This window comes from Tamandua tetradactyla, chromosome 8 (genome assembly GCF_023851605.1).
Source record: "Tamandua tetradactyla isolate mTamTet1 chromosome 8, mTamTet1.pri, whole genome shotgun sequence".
NCBI classification, from domain to species: Eukaryota; Metazoa; Chordata; class Mammalia; order Pilosa; family Myrmecophagidae; genus Tamandua; species Tamandua tetradactyla.
The window spans coordinates 34,499,700-34,522,870 of NC_135334.1; the positions used below are offsets into that span (position 1 = coordinate 34,499,700).

Sequence of the window (23,171 nt, forward strand, 5' to 3'; positions counted from 1 at the left end):
TTCTTTCCTTTTGCTTGCTTTGGGGTTAGCTTGCTGTTCTTTCTCCAGTTCTTCCAAATGGATAGTTAATTCCTGAATTTTTGCCTTTTCTTCTTTTCTGATATAGGCATTTAGAGCAATAAATTTCCCTCTTAGCACTGCCTTTGCTGCGTCCCATAAGTTTTGATATGTTGTGTTTTCATTTTCATTCGCCTCGAGGTATTTGCTAATTTCCCTTGCAATTTCTTCTTTGACCCAGTCGTTGTTTAGGAGTGTGTTGTTGAGCCTCCACGTATTTGTGAATTTTCTGGCACTCTGCCTATTATTGATTTCCAACATCATTCCTTTATGGTCCGAGAAAGTGTTGTGTAAGATTTCAATCTTTTTAAATTTGTTAAGACTTGCTTTGTGACCCAGCATATGGTCTATCTTTGAGAATGATCCATGAGCACTTGAGAAAAAGGTGTATCCTGCTGTTGTGGGATGTAATGTCCTATAAATGTCTATTAAGTCTAGTTCATTTATAGTAATATTCAGATTCTCTATTTCTTTGTTGATCCTCTGTCTAGATATCTGTCCCTTGATGAGAGTGGTGAGTTGAAGTCTCCAACTATTATGGTATATGAGTCTATTTCCCTTTTCAATATTTGCAGTATATTCCTCACGTATTTTGGGGCATTCTGATTCGGTGCGTAAATATTTATGATTGTTATGTCTTCTTGTTTAATTGTTCCTTTTATTAGTATATAGTGTCCTTCTTTGTCTCTTTTAACTGTTTTACATTTGAAGTCTAATTTGTTGGATATTAGTATAGCCACTCCTGCTCTTTTCTGGTTGTTATTTGCATGAAATATCTTTTCCCAACCTTTCACTTTCAACCTATGTTTATCTTTGGGTCTAAGATGTGTTTCCTGTAGACAGCATATAGAAGGATCCTGTTTTTTAATCCATTCTGCCAATCTATGTCTTTTGATTGGGGAATTCAGTCCATTGACATTTAGTGTTATTACTGTTTGGATAATATTTTCCTCTACCATTTTGCCTTTTGTATTATATATATCATATCTGATTTTCCTTCTTTCTACCCTCTTTTCCATATCTCTCTCTTCTGTCTTTTTGTATCTGACTCTAGTGCTCCCTTTAGTATTTCTTGCAGAGCTGGTCTCTTGGTCACAAATTCTTTCAGTGACTTTTTGTCTGAGAATGCTTTAATTTCTCCCTCATTTTTGAAGGATAATTTTGCTGGATATAGGAGTCTTGGTTGGCAGTTTTTCTCTTTTAGTAATTTAAATATATCATCCCACTGTCTTCTAGCTTCCATGGTTTCTGCTGAGAAATCTACACAAAATCTTATCGGGTTTCCCTTGTATGTAATGGATTGTTTTTCTCTTGCTGCTTTCAAGATCTTCTCTTTCTCTTTGACCTCTGACATTCTAACTAGTAAGTGTCTTGGAGAACGCCTATTTGGGTCTAATCTCTTTGGGGTGCGCTGCACTTCTTGGATCTGTAATTTTAGGTCTTTCATAAAGAGTTGGGAAATTTTCAGTGATAATTTCTTCCATTAGTTTTTCTCCTCCTTTTCCCTTCTCTTCTCCTTCTGGGACACCCACAACACGTATATTTGTGCGGTTCATATTGTCCTTGAGTTCCCTGATACCCTGTTCAAATTTTTCCATTCTTTTCCCTATAGTTTCTGTTTCTTTTTGGAATTCAGATGTTCCATCCTCCAAATCACTAATTCTATCTTCTGTCTCTTTAAATCTATCATTGTAGCTATCCATTATTTTTTCTATGTTTGCTACTTTATCCTTCACTTCCATAAGTTCTGCGATTTGTTTTTTCAGTTTTTCTATTTCTTCTTTATGTTCAGCCCATGTCCTCTTCATGTCCTCCCTCAATTTATCGATTTCATTTTTGAAGAGGTTTTCCATTTCTGTTCGTATATTCAGCATTAGTTGTCTCAGCTCTTGTGTCTCATTTGAGCTATTGGTTTGTTCCTTTGACTGAGCCATATTCTCAATCTTTTGAGCGTGGACAGTTATCTTCTGCTGCTGGCGTCTAGGCATTTATTCAGATTTCTCTTGGTGTTGGACCCAGCAAGGTTGTAATATTTTTCTGTGAAATCTCTGGGTTCTGTTTTTCTTATCCTGCCCAGTAGGTGGCGCTCGTGGCACCCGTTTGTCTGCGGGTCCCACCAGTAAAAGGTGCTGTGGGACCTTAAACTTTGGAAAACTCTCGCCGTCCTGGGGGTTCACTAGCCAAAACGGCTTGAGCCGGCCCGGGGTCCGAACGCAGGGGGGGTTGCTGGTCGCTGCAGCCAGGGAAAGAGCCCGTCCGAATTTCCTAGTCGGCCCTGGGCAACAAGCGTGGCGGGAGGGCGCCAGCGGCAGCGGCCCGCCCGAGAGAGTGCACGTTCCCCGGGAGTCACGGGTTTGGAAGGGTGGGACTTTTTGATTAGATTGTTTCCATGGAGATAAAACCTTTCGATTAGATTACTTCCATGGAGTTGTGATCCTGCCCATTCAAGGTGGGTCTTAACTAGTTTACTGGAGCCCTTAAAGGAGCTTTTGGAGAGAGAAAACTCTGAGACTGACACAGAGAACAGAAAAATGAAACCAAAAAACAGATGTCTGGAGATGCAGAAGGAGCTGAGAGAGCTATGTCAATCCAGAAGCAGGAAGAGAAGGACAGCCGACATCACCATGTATCTTCCCATATGGCAGAGAAACCCAGAATTAGCCTTTTTGAGAGAAGGTATTTTTTTGTTGGTGCCTTAATTTGGACATTTTCACATCCTTAGAATTGTAATGTGTAACTTAATAAATCTCCTTTATATAAGCCAATCCATTTCTGGTATCTTGCATCCTGGCCACTTTAGCATACTGAAACAGATAGGTTAAAGCATTTTGAAACAGGTTCTCTTATCACAATTTATGAACTGATAGCTTTTGACTTTCTATAAGAATTAGAATAAATTCCAAATAAATGAAGTTTAAAAAAGAGTGCTTTTGGGAACCATTTTCTTTTTTTCTTCCCCAGGTAGGAGCCATTTTCAGGCTCCCACCTGCTTTCTCCCTTTCACTCTCCCACCTACTTTCTCCCTGCTTCCTCACTTCAATAAAGCTGTTAAGCTTTGACACGCTTTCTCATGTGGGATGCTTATCAACTCCATGCCTAACATCTGATGCCAAAACCTGGGATGGAGGTCAGACTGAGGCTTAGCTTCCTGGCCCCTAGGGGTGATGGGACAGCCTTCCAGTCAACCCCATTTGGAGATTGGACTCAGGTTTGGGTCTCTGGCCCCTCAAAGTGACAGGACAGCCTTTCAATCAACTCCATCCCTTGAAATGACACAGTTGTTGAGGTTCCCATGCAATTAATGGCTTGAGTCCACTGGCTCAGACCACTGTAATGTGACACCAGCTCACCTCCAAGGCACTCAAACATCTACAACTAATTCAGCCCTAGGTTAGTGATGCCTTTCTGCCCAGATCCTCTCCTTGAGAGTTTTGTTTGGTGTCCAGGGAACACCCCAGCTTGCCTCAGGGAGGTGGTGATCTAAAAATCTGAGCTCAGTTAAAACTCTCCCACACTCAGGGAATGTGATGCGGGATTGTTATCCCCCATGCAGCAATCAAGAGTAGGTGGGGGGACACCTTAAGTGCAAGACTGCACACACTCTCCTGGTCTCCGATGACAAACCACGGATGCCTGCTTTGTTGTGAAGGATGGTAGATCTGGGTTGATTAGTCTCACTTGATCCCTCTCCCTGTAATGCTCAGGGAGCATTTTTCCCCAATTTTGTCTGGTATTCAGGGAACACCCCAGCCTGATTTTACTCAGCATTCCGGACTCCTGGCTGTGAGCTCCCCATAAGCAAAACTGCAACATGTGTCAGTCTCACGTCCCAAGGAGATTGTGAGTTTCAAATAAGCCATGCATGAGCAGACCTCCATAAGTCTTCCCCAATACCCTTTAAAACAACAAAAACATTGGCCACAAGATGGCACTCTCTATTAGCACATGGTCTGACTGTCCCTTCTCCCTACTCTCAAACTTATGAAATTTATTAAAATCTCGGCCATCCTCTGTGCTGTTCTATCTTCTATCGCTTCACCACCTTCATGAAAACCTTCTAAGCTTTCTGCCCCTCAGCAAATCTCTTTTAACACTGAGGAGTCTCTTATAAAAAATGTTTTAAGCCCTCTGCCCCTTCCCCTATGGAGGTGTCCTTCAGTCACTTCTCCTTCTTCAATCCTGCTAACCATCCCTCATCAAAGCCTAACAAAGTATTAGTGGATTATTAAGTTAGTATGATAAGTGTTTTATATCTGTTTTATTGTTCATGTATCCGGTATGTGTTCTATATAGGATTTGAAGCCCTGGCCTAAATTTTTCTGTTAACTACACTCCCAAAAACATGAGTAATCCAACAATTAAATTAAAATGTAATGAAGTTAAATAAGCCTGTTTAAATGCTTGCTGGTGTGTTACCTGATTATAGTAGGAGTAAATGTCTGTTTTAAGAGGTTAATGCCTGTTCATCAGCTACTGTGTTCAGTCTAGTTATTAATTAATGTATTCCTGCATTTATATTAATCAAAGATTCATAACTGGTTATTAACTAACACATTCCTGGCATTGTTTAGCAGTTAAAAATATTGTTGAAAAATTTCTTCCCTCCCTTCATTATTTTATAATACCTTTGTCTCTTCTCACTTGCATGAATATTGTTATTAGGAAAAATATGCAGGTTCAAAAGCTTTGTAAATTTATTATCAAATTTATTTCTGATTATGCTCAGTCTGAATAAATAAAAACTATAGGTGGAATGGATACCAGAAGGTATTAGAGAGTTTAAAGAAATAGATTTTGTTTATTATAGTCATTGTGGACTACAAGCCCTGAATGGATCCCCCAAAAAATAGAGAGTTCAAGGAGTTGAATTTTGTTTGTTAGAGTCATTTTTGATTATAAATTCTGAATGATTGTAGAGAGCTATAAAGAAGATGTTTATGAAAATGAGTTCTGTCTGTCATAATCAGTGCTAATCAAAATTTAATATGTCTGTTTATCATATATTTCAAAAAAAGGAAAGCTCTTGTGTTAAGCTGAGTGTTCATACAAAACTAAAGTTAAGTTTTCTCTGTGTTCTATTAACATGGATTGTTAGTATGCTCTTAATGTAAAATATTTTAAAAAACAATTTTTCTTACTCAACCAAGTACTGTGTCTAGAATATTTTACATCAAAATAATATCCTTAATAATGTTTATAGTGTCATTATCCTTTATTTCAGAAGACAGTTCTTCTCACTGTTTGGGAAAAACTGTCACAAATAATTTGTTCTTTCACCTTGTATAAGTAAGGTACCAAAATAACTTAACCTATTGAATAAAAAACGTTTGAAAAGTATTACAATGGTTAAAAGGGATATTCTATCTTGTTAATAATTGAATTTACATAAGCAATTTATTCATGTATTTGGACATTGTATAAATTCCTAAAAATTTAATATTCTGTCAATATGATTTGTTAATATGAAACACCTATCTGGTAATTTGTTTCTGAAGATAGCTTCACTGAGGGATACTTATAAAGATTAAAGCCTATATAAAGTTTATATTATAAACTTAATCTTTAAATTCTACGGTGCTTTTACTCTTTGTATAGCCCACTAGTTCCCTGGAACTTTAAGTGTCTATATAACACCTAAAACTCAAATTTGGTTTTCCAGCTTTAAAAATTAGCATGGGTCCACACAGCAACTAAAAATGATCAAATGCCAACTAAAGATGTGATGAAACTGATCTGGTTAAAACCAAGGTAAATCAATATACAATATACAAGGTAAAAATAATATTGTCTGTATTTTAAAGCTTTAACTTTTGTGTGAGATTAAAAAAAGTTTATTTTGCCCAAAATTTGCACCATCTAATTTAATCTGTTTAGTGAGTTAAACAACCTAATTCAGTTTTCTTTACTATAAAACCTGGAATAAGGAATAAAATCTTAATGTTTTACACCAGTTAATGTTTTATACTCTGCATTTCAGAGTATTGGGGGCACATAATGAAAAAGTATCTGCAAAGTCCCCTGAGAGGCTGGAAAAAATGAAACTATTAAGAATTCCCCAGGTGGGCAAGCTTGACATTTTTCTTAAGAAAAAAAAGGGCTCCCAATTTAATAAGCCAAGGCCTCAGTTTTAAGGTTTGCCCTTATAAAACTTGTTTCTGTAATAGTAAACTAAACCTACCTAAAGTTGGTGCCTAAGAGCCATCTCCAGAAAATCTCTGCTGTTGCTCAAATGTGGTCTCTCTCTAAGCCAAATTCTGAGCTCCCCCCCCCCGCCCCCAATGTGGGACATAATTTCCAGGAGTATAAGCTTGGCACCAGCAGTGTAAAACATAATGGGCCCTGGCATCACAAAACATAATTAGCTCTGGCAACATGGAACATAACTGATCCTGGTACTGTAAAACATAAACTCCAAGGATAAGACCGGGCCTGACATCACGGATGAACTGACCAAAAGGGGGAAAAGAAATACAGTTTCATTGGCCACGAGATTTCAAATCGAGTTGAGAGGCTATTCTGGAGGTCACTCTTATGCAAGTATAATAGCAAATGCAAATTCATTTAGTCTTATGCAGGTATAATAGCAAATGAAAATTCATCTTGGCTAGAAAACTTTCAACTTTTCTTTCATTCTTCTCCACCCCTTTATGAATTATTCTTAATTATCCTCCTAGCCCTGTCTCTTATAATGTCTGGTTAAGTTTATTCACAGGTCAATAGCAGTCGTAACCAACCAGCAAAATTCTGAAAACATATTCCTGCTATAACAGAAATTTGAAAATCTACTTCTGTCACAGCAAAGACATTGCTATCAAGCCATACCAACAGAAGGTGCCCACAAGCCCAATTAGTGATGCCCCTACTCAGCTCAAAGCAATTTCTCCCCCCTTAACTTCTCCCTAACTCAGCTGGAAGTAGCTAAAGAAAGAACATCTCTGCTCCCTCCAAAAATTGTTTTGAGCTGGGCTAGAGCATCTCCCGAAACCTAACCCCAGCTCCAGTCAATTTTATTAAAATAAAAAGGCAGGAATGTATGGTCTCAAAAAAGGAACTTTACATGTAAAATGGATTCCATAACCCAGAGGTCTCTCAGTTTCTTTCCCTCAGCTTCTTTTGCAGAGCCTGCTGTTTGAGAGACAGAGCAGTGTGTCAGCACCCCAGCAACCAATCAAATCTTAAGTTAACAAGCCCCCATCCAATCAAGGGATGACACACCCTCCCTTCTGTATCTTTAAAACACAGCTTCCAGAACAACTGTAGATAGCAATAAGTGCTATAATGAAAATAAAATACAGTGATATGATAGAGTAATTAGGGAGTAGTGCTGGGGTGGGGAATTTAGATTGCACAGTCAGGGATGGTTTCCTCAAGGAAGGGACATTTGATCTGACATACCAATGACAAAGAGTTACCAATCATGCAAATATTCCAGGGAGAGGGACTGCCTAGTGCAAAGGCCTTAGTTGGGAATGAGATCAGAAAGGGATCCAGTGTGACTAAAGCCCAGTGGATAGGAGGTGGGGAGGTAGGAGATCTGCTCAGAGAGGCAGTGAAAAGATAACATCAGTGCACGTTCTATAATGGGAAGATAATATTTAAATATCTCATTGTTCCTTGAGTCTTGGCTGTCTTTAGTAAGGAAACAGCTAGGCAATGTTAGGATCTGGCAGGAGTCACGTCTCACCAGATCAGAGCAGAACCTGTGAGATGGATGCAGATGCAAGTGGCAACTCTAATCTCAGCTGTAACCATGCTGGCCTGGTCTCGCCTCTGTATTTTCATGATGGAATAGTGGACAGGGAAGGCAAGGGAAGAGGTATCAAGATCTGGTTAATTTCTTGAGGTATCCATTTCTTGTGATGTTCCTTTCTCAATGATAAAATGAGCTTTCAAATTCCATCTGTTGGGTATTGAATCATGTTCTCCACAAAAGGCATATTCAGGTTCTAACCCCTGGTCCTTTGGATGTGAACTGTTTCATAATTAGGACCTTTGAAGATGTTATTAGTTAGAGTGTATTTATCCAATATAGCTGAAGTCCTTATAAGTAAAGGAAATCGTACACAGAAAGAGAAGCTATGAGGGGCAGCCAAAAGCTAGAGGTCAACAGAACTGGGAAGAGAAAAGAGAAGATGCCACCACGTGCCCTGCCATGTGATTGAAAAGCCAAGGAACCCCAGAGAGTTGTGGCTAGCTAGAAGATACCAACCAAGGAGTAGGTAAGCCTTCTAGCTTCTGACACAGTGAGCCAATAAATCACTGTTAAGCCAACCCATTGTACAGTATTTGTTTTAGCAGCAGGAAAATAAAACACCTTCTGATTGATAGAGGTGCAAGGTTGTTATGTAAACCCTACCAAAGTGGTTAGAAAATACTTCATGAGGGAGGCCCCAGATGCTGTGTCAAACTTTGGGGATAGCCAAGTCAATGAGCCAAGCCCTTGATCTCTTGAAGCTTATGCATGTAGTGGAGAAGCATAGCCTACCTATTGAGTATGCCTGAGAGTCACCTCCAAAGGACCTCTTCTACTGCTCAGATGTGGCCTCTCTCTCTCTCTAAGTCCAACTCTGCAGGTGAAACCATTGCCCTCCCCTGCTATGTGGGACATGACATCCAGGGATGAAGGTCTCCCTGGTGGCATGGGAGATGACCCCCAGGGATGAGTCTGGCCCTGGCACCGTGGGATCAACAATGCCATCTTGATGAAAAGGGGATAAAAAACTGTAACAAGTAGGGTGTCAGTGGCTGGGAGAGTTCAGGTGGAGTTGAGGGGCTGCTCTGGAGGTCACTCTTATGCAAGCTTCAATTAGACATTGCTGCTATCATAACTTGCCAAGCCCCAGGCAAAACCATTCCTGCTAATCCTAAAGAATATCTAGGACATTATATAAGATTCTACAAAGGTTCGATGCACTAGGGTAACTTTCCAGAAACCTGCAACCTCCAGATGGATCCCTGGACCAGATAATTCCTGAAGTGTAGGGGGGCCAGCCTTTTCAGAACATCAATTAGTTCCATCCCCCTATTACATATTACTGACGGCCCCTTCCAACATGAAAAAGTTAGAATAGCCATAGCCCAAATATTCCTGGGGAGTGGGAGAAAGATCAAATGTGATGGTGAAGTTGCGCAGAAAGGCAAATGAGTGTGACTACTGAATCAGTATATTGATGCTTCTTTTGTTCTCCAGTGTCTTGGAGCAGCTAGGAGAAGGAATGGGGGATTGTGGAGTTATAACCCATGCCGGACTTTGGAATCTGTTGTATGGCTGCTTGTTTGGAGTGTACTTGGACATCTGTTGGGTTTTTTTGTATATATGCTGTTTTTTACAATAAAGAAAAATGTTAAAAAAAAATAGAAAAGAAAATGCTTCATGACCTGCTTTCTTGGGGGCCTTTGGTACCAGGTGAGCAGGTACAGCCCCCCCCCCCGCCAATCAATCTTGCTTTGGTGGGTTACCCTGAACTGAAATGGGCCAGATAAGCAGTGTGAAGCCTCCCTAATAAAAAGAGTCAAATTAGACAATCTCAAAGAGGCTGTCACTTCTTTTTGGTTGTAACCTGTTCTGGAATTTAAAAGATGGAGTCCAGAGCTTAAAGAAGTCCAAAAGATATGGCTTTTTACAAATTCTTACTCAAGATTCATATATCCAGCTACCTACCTGAACTCTCCCCTTTGATATGCATGTTCCAGATATCCCTGAGTTATGGAGGCAGAAAGGAGAGTGAAGAGGTTTATCTCAACACTTCTTTGCCCATTTACATGGGCCAAATGAATTAAGCACGTCTAATGTTCAGCCTTTTGATGCAGAGACTTATGAAGTAATTTTGTCAAGGAAAAATAACATGAATTCAATCAGACCTCTAGATCTAACTAATTTATTGGCAACATAAGAGTTACAGATAGGTTAAATGATACTATGAGGAAGCAATCAAATCCAGGATTCTACTACATAAAAAATTCATCCTGGTATTCACCATAGTAAGATACATATCTCTTCCTAATTCCCTTTTACATCTGGATCGTATCCTTTTACAAGGATTTATTCATTCATTTGTGGTTTGTTTCCCTCCACAAGAAAATTAGCTCTATTAGGGCAGGGATTTTAGTCTATTTCTGTTTGGGTGCCTAAAATAGTGCCTATCATAAATGTTTGTTGAATGAATTTCAAGGCAAATGGTGGCTCTAACAGAGAAAACCATAAGGTTTACTTGTTTGCCTCCTATATTAGACTCTAACTTTTGAGGTAAGGATTCTGCCTTTCACCTTTATAGACTCAGCTGTTATATTGTACCTGAAACATTCTATGTTTGTTAAATGTTTGTTGAATAAATAAACTGGGGATTGTCTAAGTCCAATCATTCAGTGCCTTGTACAATTAGGAGAAAAGAGTAGGCACTTTGGAATTTTATTTCCATAAAGTCACAAATCTGTAATTTTCCTTGATAGTCTTCTCTGATGAATCAGAGGAAGACTGAAAAGTCTCCAGAACAAGATAACTGAGGCAAAATTAAAATATCACCCTGCTTTTACTTGGAAGTCCACAAATCACACTGTTTCTTAGAAAATAACACTTCAGAGTCATCTATTTAAGGTATAACTGCTTTTACTATTTCACACAAAGACAGCAATATAATAAAAAACAAGTGCGAAAGTTTACCCTGTATTTAAAGAAGTAAAATAACATACGATTAAAAATTAAAATTAACTAAAAATTTGAGAAGCCTTTTTGACCAAAAGAGAAAAGAGAGAAATGAGACAAAATAAAATTTCAGTGGCTGAGAAATTTCAAACAGAGTCGAGAGGTTATCCTGGGGGCTATTCTTATGCATTAAACAGATATTCCTTTTTAGTTTATGGTCTATTGGAATGGTTAGAGGAAAGTACTCAACAGTGTTCCAGTAGCCTTGATTCTTGAAGATGAGTTATAATGACATAACTTTTATAATGTGACCGTGTGATTGTGAAAACTTTGTGTCTGATGCTCCTTTTATCCAGGGTATGGACAGATGAGTAGAAATATATGGATAAAAAGTAAATAATAGCGGGGATAAGGGATAGAATAAATTGGGTAGATTGAAATACTAGTGTAAGAAACTGTATATAAGCACTGTCTCCTAGCTGATAAAGTTTTCCACAGGGCCATGGGTTAACAATTCTGGCACTACTATACAACTGAACTGGCACTGAACGATTAAGTAAATGGGTGATGGCAGATGATGGGAGTCAGGCTCCTCACTGTTACTGTGGGAGGTTACAGATAAGCAAGGGAGGATGCTAGTATCAATCACTGTGATAATGGATTGCAGTTGAAATGGATACAGATTGTTACATATAGAAATATTTATAGATATGTGTACATACATGTTAGTATATACACATATCTGTTCTTGCTCTGTCAGTTGATAGGACCTAGAAACAACGCAGTCCAGTAGCAATTACCACACCTAGTGCACACATCTTGGCTTTTAATACCATTCTTCAATATGAGGAACCAGAGCTTCTCGGAGTAATACCTGACTCTGAGACGGGAGCAAAAAGTATTTAAGATGAGCCTGGAGGATCGGTAGTGCTAGAAAGTAAGGAAGTTCTCAGGAAAGACAAACAACAAACTCACAAAAATGGGGTCATATTAAAGGGACACAGGAGTCAAGTGAAAGAGCTCCCAATGGCAAAAGGTAGAACAATATAGGCAACAAAATAAGGTGGTATTGGATTATAATGGAATGTATAAAATAAAATCCATGAATCCATAACAACATGAATAAATTATTAAATATATAAATAAATGGGGGATGAGAGACAAATCTCCAAGATCTTGGCACTAAGTGTGCTTGTTACTATTGAACTACCTTTGTTTCTAGGTTCTCTCAACTGCCAGAGTAAGGAAAGCCATGCATGTATCCTAACCTGTGTTTGCACATAGGCAGAAGAATTCTAAATAATTTATGTAGCTACCCCACCTTCAAGGAGGTGGAACATAAACCCCTTCTCCTTATGTGTGGGCTGCACAAAGTGACTTCCTTCCAAAGAGTACAGTATATAAAGGGGAGAAAAAGAATAATTTTGCAGTGGAAAAACCTGACAAACACTGCCTTATCCAGGCTAACAATCTTAGTGATAATCATGTTGATAGTACGCATCCTTGATATGATGTGATTAAATGACACTTTATGTGGTCCTTCTAAAAAACCATTGCCCCAGTCTAATCATGAGTAAAATACTTGAAAAGTCCCAATTGAGGGGCATTCTACCAAATACTTGACCAGTACTACTGAAAACTGTCAAGGTCATCAAAAAACAAAGTCTGTGAAACTGTCACAACCAAGAAGCATCTAAGGAGACGTAATAACTAGGTGTATGTGGTATCCTGGAACATTAAAAGGACACTAGACATACATAATATGTATTTTCTGTATTCAAATGGGTATTTTTTAAAAAGTTGATTACCCTGAGGTAAGTACACATCTCACCCAGTTCCATTCTATTCCAAGAGGCTATCTGATGTAGAAAGGTGCGCGCTGACACTACTCCGTGGTTGCAGAGGGGGCATGGAGTCCTAGGATTTCTCAGAGCTTCTGGATTCCAACTGATTTTTGGTGCAGGGTGGTTGGTGCAGCCTGCCCCCATTCGTTTTGGTGGCAGCGCTCTGATTGTTGAACGTTTACAGTTCTGATAACTTTCCTGCCTTTAAGTTTAGTTATGGCTTTTTCCTTATGGCATGAACTTACTGATATTCTACTAATAAATTCCTTTCTTTGCTTAAATTTGTCAAATTTCATTCCAATTGCTTGTAATCAAAGAATTTCAACAGATAAAACCAATTAAAATATCTAAGGATTTAAAATGATATTGGTAATCTGATTTTAATGCTCATATTGAGGAGAAAATATGTAAGAACAGCCAAGAATACCTTGGAAAAGAATGATGATTTCTCCAACAGCCATACTATAAACGACAGTAATTAAAATAGGGTGCTATGGCTGCAGGAATAATTATCAATTGGACAAACTCCAGAAACAACCCCATAAAAACGTGGGAATTTAGTATATGCTAAAAGCACCATTTCAAATCAGTGTGGAAATAGTGAAACGAATTGACAAGGGTTTTTGAGAGTTTCGGATATCCATATGGAAAAAATGTTATAATCCACGAAGCTATGACTTGACCGAGACGATTTCTCTCTTGACCAAGCTACTGGCCTTGCCTCTCCTGCCCCAATACCTGCTTCCTCCCCAGAACTGAAACTGGTCTTGCACTTGTGGGACTGCAGAAAAAAAATAACTCAAGACTGCAGGAGGAAAAAAGTGGGGGGTGGGAGCGGAAAGACAATTTCAGATAGTAGCTACTCCATGTTATCAACTTCATTCTCCTTACCCTCCCCTTTTTCGCCAAGGGCTTACTGGAACTTTTTCACTGCCCTTGCCCTAAATATAAAATTCAACCAATCTCATGCCTTCCTCAGAATCGAGCTCTACTCTCTTTCTCCTACCGTGGTAGCTAGTAATGAAGTGCCTGTTCCGCACTGTCCGGTGCAGTTCTTTCTTCGATAGACTAGCCAGACACCACATTCTTTTCTCCCAGCAGCCGGAAACTCGTGAGAAGCGTAGTTTGGTGGAAATTTTTGAGAAGCACTGATTTAACTTCTATGAGTTTCTGTCTTACTCGTCTTACCCCAGTGAATTCAAGAGGAAATAGGCTAGAAAGCCGTTAGTACAGTACAAAGCGCAGAACAAATTTATATTAACATTAATTCTGCTCAGAGCGACACTAACACACTCAGAAGTGTAAACCTCCCGCAGTCTTCAATTCTCCACTAAAACCTGGAGCTGGAGTAATCACTGGATCCTTAAGCGAAACTCAGATCTGCGCATGCTCTGTAGGTGGAGCCGCGCCCTTCCTCCCCCTCGTCGGAGCTCCCGCTTGTTTACTAATTTACGACTGTCGTAAACTGGGATTTCCTGACGGTTCCCTAGCTTTACGTCGATAACAACTATGGCGGCCGCCAGTGGTAGATTTGAGAGTGAGAGGCGTATTGAAGAGCGTAAAGAACAGACTCGGATTGCCAGGGCCGAAGTGTTGCGCCAGGTATCTACCCCCGTTATGGGTATTTTGGAGCCTTCTAGAATTGTGGGACTGGAGGGAGCTAGCCGTTCAGCCCCCTCGTCCTCTGCCTTCAGTTCCACACCTTATTTGAGCGAGGTCTCCCTTTGGGATGTCTCCAAACTCTTGGGTATCGCTTGCATACTAGATATTCTGGCGATCCAGTTGCCGGTTCTCTTTGCAGGGTGATCTGTACTTCCTCAGAGTTTCCTTACCTCTTAAAATCACTCCTTCTTGACTTTTCTATCACCTAGGTTGCTTACTTTGAAGGGACGCCGCCAGTTGCAACGACTCTTCTGCCAACGGGCTTCCCAGCCTCAGTCTTCGCTGCTGATGTATTCGAAATGAAATTTTTTCATTTTGAGGAACATATGCAAGGCGCATTGGGGTAGACTGTATTTGACTGCTTTAATCTACTGTTTTACTATTGATATAAATTCCAAGCTTATTGTAAGCCCTTACTTATATAAACAAGGATTGACAAAGGAAGCCCAGACAATTTAGATTTTCGAAAAAGGTTGAGAAACATTGTAGTTCTCATTAAGATTGAAATACAGGGTGGGCCACGGTGGCTCAGCAGGTAGGAATGCTTGCCTGCCATGCTCGAGGACCCGGGTTCGATTCCCGGTGCCTGCCCATGTTAAAGAAAAAAAAAAAAAGAAAGCTTGAAATACGCATTATGTTACTACGAAAGAATAGAGGAAGTAAACTACACTGTGCCATCTGGCAAGCTATTCACGATATCAGAAGTTTGACAATGCAGAGGAAAAATTGTAGTTGGAGAACTACATAGGGTACAAGTGAGGGTTTTATTTTGGTTTGATATAAGACGAGAGGTTTAAGCGAGTTGAAATGCAGATGAGAAGGAGCGAGTAAAGAAGAAGAGTTAAAAGAGAGGATAATGACTACAGCCATATCTTAAGAGTAAGAGTAGGGTATTAGTCTTGTCACTGTGTTTCAAGCACTGTTTAGATGGAGTAGGGTTTGTAAACATTTTTTAAATCCTCTATTTAAGACTTATCTGCAAACTGAGCTTTATTTTCTTTTATTTAGTGCTCTTGTGAAATAATTTACTCGTTGGTATTTAAAATTTGTTTTTGTTTTTTTTTTGAGATTTCGGGCCAGCTTGTTGAATATAACTCAGGTAAGGAAGAAAGATTAATTTATGGGAGGATCAGTAGTAGCAAAGCAGTTCTAATAAGATTCTCTCGGTAGAGAACAGCAACCAAAAACATTAGATTGTTGAATAGAAATTATGAAAATCATTTATTTGTGTACAAACTAAGATAACTTTGAGAACTGACATCTGTTTGCAGCATTGCCGTTCATGTTGGAGGCTCATTAAGTGTTTTCTTATTGTAATGCATTTTCATATAAGTGGTCTTTCTGTTTGAGCTTCCTTACTTTTATTGGTGTGGAATAAAATGACACTCACAAATGCTACAAGAAGAAAACTTCCAGTTCACCTTCTGATGTGTTAAGAAATATCCAAAACTTGGAAATAAAGCATAAAGTGACCCTGTCCTTTTAATATCAAACTACAGAATTTTCTAAGAAGCCTGTTTAGATGATCATATGATTAGGGCAATGCAACTTTGTTTGACTATTTCCTATTGGTTATAGCTGAGACTTTGTAAACTTAGATATTTGCTTTTAGAAAGCAGGGAAGATATATTAATTATTGACTGTAGAGAATATATCCCCAAAGGCTATTCTTCCTTTGCTCTGTTGGACATTAAATGGGTTTGAATATATTTTAGCAGTCATATTCCAGCATTGTTTTTTTCCCTTGACTATCTCTAAGAGAGAGAGAGAGAGAGAGCGTTGTTTCTTTTTTTAAGCTGCATAATATTCCACTGTAATTATGTATCATAATTTATCTAATCAGTTTGCACTGAATTACATTTATTTATAATTTTTATTACAGAGGACTTTAATGAATAATGTCTGTAGTAATTCGTGTAATATCACTTGTACTATGTTAGTATTTTTTTGGATAATCTTTCATTATTACATTGTTACAATGAATAACCTTATATATGCTTATTTACATGTTATCATTTGCATATATATATATATTATTATATATACACACACACATATATCTGTTGGATACATCCCTAGAAGTGGATATATGCTTTTGTAATTTTGAGAATTATGACAAGGTTACTCACCATAGAGGATATACCAGTTTACTTGATTGTCATCAGTGTATAAAGTATTTGTGCATACTTTTGACATCATGGTATGTAATCAAACTTTTCAATAATATTTTAAGATGGCACTAATGTCACTCTTAGGACCTAATATTATGCTACTGATTGATTTGCCCACTTCTGGGTATTTTGATTATTTATTTATTTTCTAATAACTTCCCCAGAAAAAACAAACAAACAAGCAAAAATTATTCCCACCTTGGTTTAAATATTTCACATTCCCATCTACTCTGAATATTGTGTGACTGAGACCTATATCTTCCGTATGTGTTCTGTATGTATTTTTTCCTTTTTGATTTTCTTTTCATGTGGTTGCCAGTATCTGAAATAAGACACTGTTTTTATCAGTCTTGTAATATTCATTGGAGAAGTTTTGAAGCTGTTTTTAAAAAATGAATGTTAAAGATATTTGTTTTTAATGGCTTCTGTATGAAGCATTAGCATTTGTAATAAGTACCATAAATTCTGTGAGCTTTAAAGTACTGTAGAAGGAAAATCTGGGAGGGTTTTATGAAAAAGAAAGAGTATATTGCTTCAAATTGCTTAAGCCTATGGCATCATATGTTTTAACATCTTGCTTACAGGTTTGGCTGGAAAAGAAACAATGAATCCTTGTTAGATTCAGATAGTTTATTACTTTAATAGAAAAAAGGAAGTGAAAGTGCCAGCTGTCTGTGTTTCTTGTCCCTGAAACAAGGGGCCAGGTGACTGCACGTAAATGGGGGGACATTGCTGAGGAGCAGATATCGCAGCTAAGTAGTGTTATAGCCTGCAGGCATTTTCTAAAGAGGGCGGCACAGAAAGCTTACTACATTAGAACCTGGGATTTTTTATTGTGTTAACATGCATAACATAAAACTTGTCATTTTAACCATTTTTAAGTGTACAATTCAGTGGCATTAATTACATTTACAGTGTTGTGCTACCTTCACCACTGTCCATTTCCACAAATTTTTCATCTCCCTAAACAGAAACTCTGTACCCATTAAAGGAGTAACTCCCTATTCCCCCTCCCCCAGGGCCCTGGTAACTTCTAATCTTTCTGTTTCCTTGAATTTGTTTATTTTAGTTATTTCTAAAGTGAAATCAGCAATATTTGTCTTTTTGTATCTGGCTTATTTCACTTAGCATAATGTTTTCAGGTTCATCCATATTGTAGCATGTATCAGAACTTCATTCCTTTTCGCAGCTGAATAATAGTCTATCATATAGATCTACCACATTTTGTTCATCCATTCGTCTGTCTATGGATACTTGGGTTGTTTCTACCATTTGCTTATTGTTAATGATGCTGCTATAAACATTGAGGTACTTGTATCTGTTTGAATCCCTATTTTTAATTTTTTGGGTTGCATACCTAGGAGTGAAATTGCTGGGTCTTATGGTTAATTGTATGTTTACTTTTTGAGACACTGCCAAACTCTTTTTCAGTGACTGCATCATTTTACATTCCCACCAGCAGTGCATGAGGATTCTAGTTTCTCCACGTCCTTGCCAATACTTATTACTTTCTGTTTTTTAAATAATAACTGTCCTAGGGGGTGGAGTGGCTGTGATTTTTATTTGCATTTCCCAATGGCAAATGATGTTGAATATCTTTTCATGTGCTTATTGGCCGTTTGTGTATCTTTGGAGAAATAACTGTTCAAGTCCTTTGCCCATTGAAAATAACATTTAAAATATATATATATATATATTTTTAAATTTTATTTTAGACAATTGCCAAATGTAGAAAGGTTTAAAGAAGAAAAATACTTTTTAAGCCCGGGATCTAGAAGTAATAGTAACATTTTGGTGTACTTCCCAAAGTTTTCTGTTTGTTTTTTGCTTTTTGTTTTTATATGTTGATACATGAATCTAAAAATCCAAATCCTCATACCCTTTCAACAAAATTGGGGGTCATATGTAAAGGTAGTTTCATCCTGCTTTGTCATTTTTATTGTAAACAGTTTCTCATGCCATTAAATAGCTTCTGAATGCTTGTTTTTTATGGCTTCACACTAATTAATCTCATAGATAAATCATATTATATATTTCCTTCTTCTACAGTTGACCAGCGGATTGTTTCCATTTTTTCGCTACTGTAAATAATAGTGTGATTAATACATATCCCGCTAGACATTTTATTTCACTTAATTTTTATTTTGACAAACATTCATTGAACCACTCTGTGAAAGCCTCCTGGGGATGTAGAGATGACAGATGTACCTACTTCAAGGAACGTATAGGCAAGGAAACAATAAATTAGACTATAGTAATAAATTTTATAGTAGATGTATGCATAGAATTTGAGAAGCATCAAATCTAGCTTTAGAGTTTGGGGGAAATAATGAAGAGGGTAGAAACAACTATCTAGGAAAAACTTGCTTTAGTTGACTATTGCTGAAAGGTGATTAAAAATTAGCACTTGTTTTTTAGAAAGATGATTCTTCCTGCAGCATTTTTTTTTTTTTGAGGGGGTTAAAAAGGTTTGGGTGTTGTATATTGAAGACTCAGGAATTGGTCTCCTAACTGTTAACAAAATTCTAAGGCAATAGCACTAGGAATGGGGAAAGGGAAAAAGGATTCAAGTTGTAGTTGAGGTAAGAAGTTTAGAGGGAGAGAGCATCTAGAATGGGTCCCTGGATTCTGTCCCTGTTTGGTGACTCAGTTCATTGGAGAGTGATAATGTGGAAATGTGTTTTGTTTAAAAAAAATTTTTCCTACACTTTGGTAGATACAAAGTCCTGGCAAGGAACAGACAATTCATGAGAATGATATGAGAGTGGGAAAGGTTGTTGTGAAAAGTAGTTAGATCAATAGTTAATTTTTTTTTTTTTGCACGTTATAGGCTAAAGCCAATTTTGAAAAGGAAGAAAGATGTAAAGAACTTAAGCGACTTCGGGGTGAAGACACTTGGATGCTACCTGATGTGAATGAGCGAATTGAACAATTCTCACAGGTGAATACTAACATGTTTATCTGATGTGAACGTATTTATTTTTTTTGTACTTTTTAAAGTTAAATTAAAAGAGCAACTTCATAGAATATTTTCAGAATTTACAGAATGACTATCACATAGTTGGCATTACTGAATTCTCTCTGGCAGAATTAATATGATATTTGGAATGTTATGACATTGGAAATATTTTGCCACTTGGGAAGGCTGGTAGAAAACTTATTTTCAAATTTCTGGCTTCACTAGTAACAAGCTTATGAATCTGAAAAATATGTATTTTATGGATCTAAAAAACAAGATTATGTCTTGTTCTTTATGCCTCAACTCTTTTCCCAAAATTCTTTTTTTATTAGAGAAGTTGTATGTAGGTTTACAAAAAAATCATGCGTAGAATACATAATTTTCATATACCACTCTGTTATTAAAACCTCTCATTATTGTGGTGTATTTGTTATACTAATGAAAGAACACTTATAATTGTACTCTTAACTATAGTCCATGGTTGGCATTAGGGCTCACAGTTTGTGTTGTATAGTCCTATAGTTTTTGTTCGTTTGTTTTAATCTTTATTCTAGTAACATATATATAAAATATATGTATATATAATATATATACTAAAACTTCCCCTTTTAACCATTATTCGAATATATAATTCAGTGCTTCATATATAACGTTGTGCTACCATCACCACCATCCATTATCAAGACTCTTCCATCATCCAGAATAGAAACTCTGTACACTTGAAGCAGTGCTCCCCATCCCTCCCTCTGCCCTGACCCCTGATAAACTATATTCTAGTTTCTGACTCTATGAATTTTTATTCTCATAGTTTCATATCAGTGAGATCATGCAATATTTTTCCTTTTGTGTCTTGCTTATTTCATCCAATATGATGTGTTCAGGGTTCCTCCATGTCACATGTATCAGAACATCATTCCTTTTCTAGCTGAATAATATTCCATCATATGTATATACCATATTTTGTTTATCCGTTCATTGGGTAATGAACACTTTGATTGTTTCCATCCTTTGGCAATTGTGAATAATGCTGTTGTGAACATTAGTATGCGAATGTCTGTTCGAATTCTTGCTTTCAGTACTTTTGGGTATATACATAGAAAGTGAGCTTGCTGGGTCATATGATAATTCCATACTTAATTTTGTGAGGAACAACCAAACTGCTTCCCACAGCAACTGCATCATTTTATATTTCCATCAGAAGTGAATGAGTGTTCCTTTTTCTCCACATCCTCTCCAACACTATTTATTTTCCATATTTTTTTCAATGGAATTTTACTGAGATGTATTCACACACCACAGAAACCATCTAAAGTATACAGCCACTGGCTCACAGTATCGTCACATGGTTATGTGTACATCCCCATTTTCAAATTTAGAACATTTTCATTACTCCAGAAAAGAAATAAAAATAAAAAAGAAAACCCTAATCCTCCCATAAACCTTATCTCCCCTTATTATAGACCCATAGCATGGTGTGGTACATTTGTTACTATTGATGAACGACTATTAAAATATTTATTGTTAACTATAGTCCATAATTTGTCATAGGTATATATTTTCCATATACTTTTCTATTATTAACTCCTTGTAATAGCATTGTATATTTGCTCTAGCCATGAAAGAACTTTTATATATTTGTACAATTAATCATAGACATTGTCCACTGCAAACTCCCTGTGTTATACATTCCTATGTTTTAACCTCCAACTTTCTTTCTGGTGACATACATGACTCTAAACTTCCTCTTTCAACCACACTCACACACCATTCACCACTGATAATTATTCTCACAATAAGGTGCTACCGTTACCTGTCCATTTCCAAATGTTAAGTTCAACCTATTTGAACATTCTGCATATGTTAAGCAACCACTCCCCATTCTTTAGCTTCATTCTATATCCTGGTAACCTAAATTCCTATATTTTATGTCTGTGAGTTTAAATATTTTATTAGTTCATATCAGTGAGATCATATAATATTTGTCTTTTAGTGTCTGATTTATTTCATCTTAACATGATGCCTTCAAGGTTCATTCAGGTTGTCGTGTGCTTCAGGGCTTCATTACTTCTAATGCTGAATAATATTCATCAAATGTGTATATCACATTTTGTTTCTCTATTCATCTGTGATGTATGGTTGTGTTGTTTCTATCTTTTGGCAATTGTGAATAATTCTGCTATGAAATTCAGTATACAAAGATTGTTTGCATCCCTGCTTTCAGATCTTCTGGATATATCTGGACTAGCAGAGTTGCTGGTCATAAAGCAATTCAGTACTTAGCTTCCTGAGGAACTGTCAAACCCTCCTCCACATAGTCTGTACCATTTACCTTCCCACCAGTAGTGAATAAGTGTTCTAATTTCTCCACATCCTCTCCAACACTTGTTGCTTATTTGTTTAATAGCAGCCATTCTTGTAGGTATAAAATGATATCTCACTGTGGTTTTGATTTGTATTTCCTTAATAGCTAGTGAAGCTGAGCATCTTTTCATGTGCTTTTTACCCATCTCTTTGGAAAAATGTGTACTCATGTCTTTTGCCCATTTTTTAATTGGGTTGTTTGTCTTTTTATTGTTGAGTTGTAGGGTTTCTTTATGTATGTTGGATATCAAATCCTTATTAGATATGTGGTTTTCAAATATTTTCTCCCATTGAATCAGATGCCTTTCCACACTTTATTTTTTTTTTAGCATGGTTGTCTGGCATGGCTGGTAGAAGTTCTGCCACTGAGCTATTGTCACACTGCCCCTTTTCACAATTTTGACAAAGTCCTTCAAAGTATTGAAGTATTCAGTTTTGAGGAGTTCCCATTTATCTATTTTTTCATTTGTTGCTTGGAGTCTATGCAACTGCTGTGTATCACTAGATCTTGAATGTTTCCCTACATTTTCTTCTAGGAGTTTTATGGTACTGGTTCTCATTTTTAGGTCTTTGATTCATTTTGAGTTAATTTTAATAGGATGTGAGATAGGGGTCCTTTATCATTCTTTTGGTTATGGATATCCAATTCTCCCAACACCATTTATTGAAGAAACTGTTCTGTCCCAGTTGAGTGGACTTACAAACTTCATGAAAAATCAATCTGAGAGTCTATTTCTGAGCTCTCAGTTCTATTCCATTAATCAATATGTGTATTTTTATGCAATACCGTGCAGTTTTGACCACTGTGGCTTTATAATATGCTTGAAGGTCAGGAAGAGTGATAACTTTCACTTCATTCTTCTGTTTTAAGATGCTTTTGGCTATTTGAGTCCCCTTACCCTTCCAATTAAAATTGATAATTAGCTTTTCCATTTCAGCAAAGTAGTCTGTTGGAATTTTGAGTGGTATTGCATTGAATCTGTAGATCAATTTGGGTAGAATTGATCTACATTTAGACCAAATGACATTTGGTCTAATGACATTTGGTCTTCCAACGCATGAACATGGAATGTCTTTCCATTTATTCAAGTCTTCTTTTATTTCTTTTAGTAATATTTTGTAGTTTTCTGTGTATAAATCCTTTAGATCCTAGGTTAGGTGCTATTGTAAATAGATTTTTTTTCCTTGATTTCCTTCTTGGATTGCTCATAGCTTGTGTATAGAAGCACCATTGATTTTTTGCATGTTGATCTTGTATCCTGCCACTTTGCGGAACTCACTTTAGCTCAAGTAGCTTTCTGTCATTTTTTCTGGATTTTCTAAACAGAGGATCATAACATCTGCTTATAGTGACTGTTTTACTTCTTCTTTTCAAATTTGGTTGCCTTTTGTCTCTTTTTCTTGCCTAATTGCTCTAACCATAACTTTTAGTACAGTGTTGAATAGCAGTGGTGACAGTGGGCACCCTTTCTTGT

General features: G+C 37.3%; 1 protein-coding gene across 2 annotated transcripts in view; it reads left to right on the top strand.

Moving 5' to 3' along the window:
* Positions 1 to 13,997: 13,997 nt before the first annotated feature.
* CWF19L2 (CWF19 like cell cycle control factor 2) overlaps positions 13,998 to 23,171 on the top strand; it is a 151,774-nt gene continuing 142,600 nt past the window's right edge. For both annotated transcript variants that reach the window (XM_077113082.1, XM_077113083.1), the window contains exons 1-2: positions 13,998 to 14,145; positions 19,207 to 19,317. In XM_077113082.1, coding sequence (XP_076969197.1) covers positions 14,053 to 14,145; positions 19,207 to 19,317 — 204 coding nt within the window. In that variant the 5' untranslated portion in view covers positions 13,998 to 14,052. The remainder of the gene's footprint in view (positions 14,146 to 19,206; positions 19,318 to 23,171) is intronic.